Raw genomic sequence first — 5751 nt, 5'->3', positions numbered from 1 at the left:
TTTAAAAAGAAAGAAAATGTATCTATAGTTCTATGCAAATTTTAGATTTAAACCCATGTTTTTATACCATCTGTATGTGACAGGATGTTTTGAGGTGGTCAACAAAAACTCCTGGAGATCCCAGAATCCAGGATAAAAGGTGAAAAACCTGGCAGATTTCCATAAAGAAACCTGATTAGTCTCATATCACTTTCAAAAATTTTCATGTTTATTTGACCTTTTACATGTGTACCATTTTATTTTTCCTTCACACTACTCAAATTATGTTTTAAAGATGATAATATACTTATTTTATTTAAACCCAGTATCTAGAGCAGATTTTGCCATGTTATGAATCATTAATAAATAATTGTGGAAAGATTACCTAATTTGTAAAGATCTTATGCTCACAGGCAAAGGTGAGTTATTTCAAAAGAAGGTACACTGTATTTCTTATAGATGTGAAGAAAGGGCTTCACCAATTTAGGAATTACTCATTTTTAAATAAGTCAAATAAAAACTTAGTTCATGTTAGCAGTTAGATGATTATGCTACATTGCATTTTTTATTAACTATTATCCATGAAGTCATGCACTTGCTACTAAGAGAATAAAAGCATTGAGCAATACATGGCCAAAAAATTAAGGAATTTGCAACAGTAATTTGGGGGATAAATGCATTCTGATTTACTGAAATGTAGAAGAACATGTCGATTTCTAACATTACAGAGAAATAGAAGAATAATTAGAAGCTATGAAGAGGGTTTCTGAGGAAAAGTTGCATTTGAGCCTCCTTACAGCTCAGTATGTAGTAATGGGAAAAGGGAATCATTATGTAACAGTAGAAAAGGGCCTCTGACAGCAAGTTATAGGGCATGCTGTGAACAAGGGTGTCACTGAGGTGTGATATTCAGGTTGTGTCAGTGAGAAATGGGGAATAGGGCAAGCAAGAGATTACAGCTAGATTGAGTAGGGGTCCTTGAAATTAACTGTGAAATTAACACCAACATACCTGTGTCTGGGCACACACCCTTGATGCTGGAGGACACAAATTTTAAGTAAAGGCCAGACAAACTCATGATGAAGATCGCTTTTCTAAGGGTGAGTGTGGTTAACCTGACAAAGTGCTGAGGTGGACCCAGGTTTTCAGAGTGCTGAAGAAATGACAATTTTGGTGATTTGGGATTGAACTAGTCTGATATGCTTCAGAAGTGCTGTAAGTATGAGCAAAATCTTTCTTTTAGGGTAGTCAGCCTGGATCACTTTGTATAATCATGACATTTGGAGGAAAGGATTAAAATGGAAGGTGTCAACAAGAAAATGACAAATTATTGTCTAGACAAAGGAATCTTCAACTTCATGGTTCTGAACACAGAATAAAAATGCATTAAGGCAAAAAATAAAAGTTTAAAAGAATGTCATCTGCGCTAGAATCTGGAGCTTTAAACACCTCACACTGATCTGTTGGAGAGAAAAAGAGTCCCAGTGGGAAAAGGAACATATTCCTATCTGAGATTCTGTGGCCTGCATACAATATCACCCCATCCTGAGGATCAGCAGGGAGAGTGGGGGATGGCAGGAGAGTCCAGGTCCAGTCCAGTCAGATCCCCTCATTTTACCATAGCACTGGACCTGCAGCCTGGTATGGAAAAGTTTGAATTCTTGAGAGGCTTTCCTTATGAGTTAAATTTTTTCATGTTAATGGAGATAAATACTCCTATATTATGAATAGTTTCCTATTTAAAAATATTTGAAAATTAATTACAATTGAAATTATTAATAATACTTTGAATTATTTAGTGTGGAAAAATGGCAAAATAATGTTGAAATTATATTCATGGAAGAGAGTGAAAGTAACTATATTATAGATCATTAAAAAAAAAAAAACATTGTCACATGCTCTGCATGGAGTTTCAGTGGGTGAGGGGAGGCCTGATGAGGACCTGAGGACAAGCTCTGCAGGTCAGGCCCAGACCCTATGATGCAGACCTCCACACCTGAACTGGTGTGGAGGTGCACTCTGCTCAGAAATGAGTAAACATTTGAGAAAAACAAGAGTGACTTTCCTCTCCAGGGAAAGCAACTGCAATATACAAGTAAACATGGTGCATAAGAATATATAAAGTAATTTCATTAACTCTGTTTTCTTTCCACTTTTATCTCTTTATCATCCCAGTCAATCTGAATTTTCAATAAATGGATAATTCCACCATGGTAACTGAATTTCTCCTCCTTGGCTCTCCTGATGGCTGGGATCTGAGTTTCCTCTATTTCACAGTATTCCCAATGACCTACTTGGGTACCTTGTTAGGGAACCTTCTCATCATCACTGTCACCACTGCTGACCAGAACCTGCACACACCCATGTACTTCTTCCTCAGGAACCTGTCCATCCTGGACATGTGCTTCATTTCCATCACTGTCCCCAATGCCTGTATCAACTCTCTCACTGGCATTTCAGTGACTGGTTGTGCAACCCAGATCTTCCTGGTCATTTTTTGTGCAAGTGTTGAACTTCTGTTTCTCACCATCATGGCCTGGGACCGCTATGTGGCCATCTGCCAGCCCCTCCAGTACCCTCTCATCATGAACCCTCAATTTTGTGTCCGCATGACCCTGGCTTCATTGCTCAGTGGTCTGCTGTATGCAGGTGTGCACACTGGGAACACATTTTGGCTGTCCTTCTGCAAGTCAAACGTGGTCCATCAGTTCTTCTGTGATGTCCCCTTTCTGCTGAGGCTCTCCTGTTCTGACACCACCAGCAACAAGGTCCTTATTCTTGTCTCTGCTGTGGTCATTTGTGGTGGTTGCTTCCTTCTTATTGTCGTGTCATATTTTCGCATATTTTCTGCTGTGCTGAAATTTCCCACCAGAGCCCCAGGGAAGGCCTTCTCCACCTGCACCCCTCACATCCTTGTGGTGTCCATCTTCCTCAGTTCCATCACAGGTGTGTACCTGAGGTCCTCAGCAACCTCTGACACACTCGAGGACATGGTTCTCTCTGCCTTTTACACCATGGTTCCTCCCTTCCTGAATCCTCTCCTCTACAGTCTCAGGAACAAACAGGTAAAGGACGCTGTGAGGAGATTAATGGGAAGACAGTTGTTCTCAGGGAAATGATAAAGATGCTTTTCAGTGCTATTCTTATTTCACTGTTTGAAGTTCTTAATTAGAGATCATGCTCTTCATAGCTAGGCTTCAGAAGTCATACTGCTTACTCTAATGTCACCTTATTGGGTCCTGGGTACTTCAACTTGTAAAATAATTTTTGTTTTAATTTATGAAATTATTTTTATTTATTCTTCATAAAATGTATAATGTTAGCAAATGCATCTTTAATTAATGAGTATAATTCAAGTTGTATGTTATAATCATTTGAGATTATATCTGTTTATGATTCACCAAATAGTTTGTAGTACTTCAATCAAGTAAAGTCACAGATGCAAACCTTATAAATCAATCATGAGAACAACCTGATATCATTTGACCATATTTAGTGATCTCATTTAGTGATGTGTGAAATAAATCTGGAAGGTCTCTGGTACACAATTGTGTCAATTTAAATACATTGGAAATACACAAAAATCAAATCCTAAAGAAGTTATAACCAAAAGTGTAGAGGGAATCATAGTAGCATTTCACTCCTTCTGGAACATAGAAAAATAGAATAGTCCTTGTCCATGAAGTAAACAGAGGGCCATGGTTACCAACCCCTGTGTCCTGACAGTCAAATGCATCCCCTGGGGAAGACAAATTGCCTTCCTAGGCCTTGTTGGCTGCCAGTCTTTTTTATGTCCATAATTGACCCAGAGATGGGGACCAAACCTTGGGACTAAGTTGCAGTTGAGCATTCAGATGGTTGCCTCCACCATGTAACTTAATTCTGTAACATTTAAGACTTTGCCATGTCTGATAAAATGAAATGACAGACACTAATTATCTGACCTAAGTGTCTCCCCTATGTCAACTGTCAACTTTGTATAAGTATGTAATGTAAGCCTGTATCTATACATGTCCTCTAATGCCTTTTTGCAGTCTTTCATCCTCTCACACAGGTTATGTCTTTTTAAATATTTTAGTGGCCTAACTGGTATGTGTTTTGCTAGTTATTAATTGCAACTGACATATACTCACTGTCAAAGTATCTTGAAATTTTAATATAACAAAATAAGAAAAAAAAAAGTTCATACATATTGTAGGCAATGCATCAAACTCCAAATTCTAAGAATGATTTTTTCACCAGTTCACTAATAAGAAAAAGTGGACAAAATTATTAATATATGTATTACCTAGGAAAATACAAAAATCTAAATATATGTGTATAATGAATAACAGAATCTCTTAACATTTGCAGACAAGGGAATACTTGTAGTCAGGACCAATGAGCACCCCAGACAATCAGCAGGAAGCCTTGACCTGCTGTAACAGTATCCAACCAGAACACAGGCTCCATCCACTGTGTCTGATTACTGGGTCTCCCTGCTCCAATGATCCCTGTTAGAGCAGAAGGCCCTTCAGAGCACCACAGATGACTTCTGTGACCTCCACTTTTACAACCATAACCTACTGAATCCTAATGAGTGGCATTCAAAATCTTACATGAGTTGAGGTGACAAGTAAATTAAGTTTAACTTTAATGTATAAATTTAGAAAAAAAAATTAAATAGAATAACACCATTCCTATTGAGAGACATCCATCTTGGTGAAAGTCGTTGAATGTTTAACTTGTATTGTAAGATATTTTAACCAAAAAAGATGGTTGCAAAGGAGATGCAAATAACTAAATATTGGTACAAAGACTATATGAAATCCCATATCTGATGTCAAATTATGCAAAGCCATGAAGATAACTTCCCAAGGACAGAAAAAAAAGAGAACATCAGTTAAAAATAGATAATAGCAGCAACTAATTAATAAGATATTTCTTTTGTATATAAAATAAGGGATTGTTTTAATCTATTTTCTGTGGTTCTTCTCTTGTTATTTATTAAATTATCTGCATCAAGAGACAATATCACCTTTACAGACATGGACATGGAAGAAGTAGTACTAAGCATGTGATTTAGTGTGGTCTACTGTTAAATGATTCAAAACAGAATGATAAGTAATGTCATTTTGACTTGGTGAAAGTGGCCATGTGAAGGCTCAGACTGGGGTGACAAAGGCATAGGTACTGAGTTTGGACACTTGGGTTCAAAGGGCAAGTCTCAGCAGCATGGCTTGATGAGGCAGTTCCTAGGAGCAGACTGACAGCTGATGAGCTCACAATGGGCCCCAACTTACTGGATCTAATGAGTTTCCTGAGCAAATGCTCAAGTTACTCTGGTTTTTTGATCCTGCTTTCTTTCTTTCTTTCTTTAAATATTTATATTTCTTTTAGTTGTAGTTGCACACAATACCTTTATTTGTACGTGGTGTGAGGATTGATCAAACCCAGGGCCTCGCTAATGCTTGGTGAGTGTTCTACCACTGAGCCCCAGCACCAGCCCCTTGATTCTGCTTTCTCAGTAAGAACTTAAAGGACCCTACAGTTTGTTAGTGCATCTGGTGATGCAAAGCTGGAGTGTAGAATATTGGAGTGTAGAATATGACCAGGGATGGAAGTGACCAATTCAGATGTGTCCCAGTGTTCACTGAATCATCTGTGCAGATAGATATTTACATCAATATCAATTCAAAGTTTTAGATGTTCTTCTAATTTTTGTAATTTTATGGATGCAAACATAGTTGTTCAACATTTAAAAAATCAGAGATATACACAAACTTGAGCAGA

At 37.7% G+C, this 5751-nt stretch overlaps 1 protein-coding gene across 1 annotated transcript; it reads left to right on the top strand.

Moving 5' to 3' along the window:
- The first annotated feature begins 2174 nt into the window (after positions 1–2174).
- On the top strand, positions 2175–4136 carry LOC143640919 (olfactory receptor 14C36-like). Its single transcript, XM_077108441.1, has 3 exons — positions 2175–3079; positions 3613–3648; positions 4121–4136. The coding sequence occupies exons 1-3, from the start codon at positions 2175–2177 to the stop codon at positions 4134–4136; spliced, it is 957 nt and encodes a 318-aa protein (XP_076964556.1).
- Positions 4137–5751: the final 1615 nt, after the last annotated feature.

Source organism: Callospermophilus lateralis, unplaced genomic scaffold (assembly GCF_048772815.1).
Source record: "Callospermophilus lateralis isolate mCalLat2 unplaced genomic scaffold, mCalLat2.hap1 Scaffold_7599, whole genome shotgun sequence".
NCBI classification, from domain to species: domain Eukaryota; kingdom Metazoa; phylum Chordata; class Mammalia; order Rodentia; family Sciuridae; genus Callospermophilus; species Callospermophilus lateralis.
Note: the sequence above shows the minus strand (reverse complement) of the source record. Positions and strands in the feature narration are given on the sequence as shown.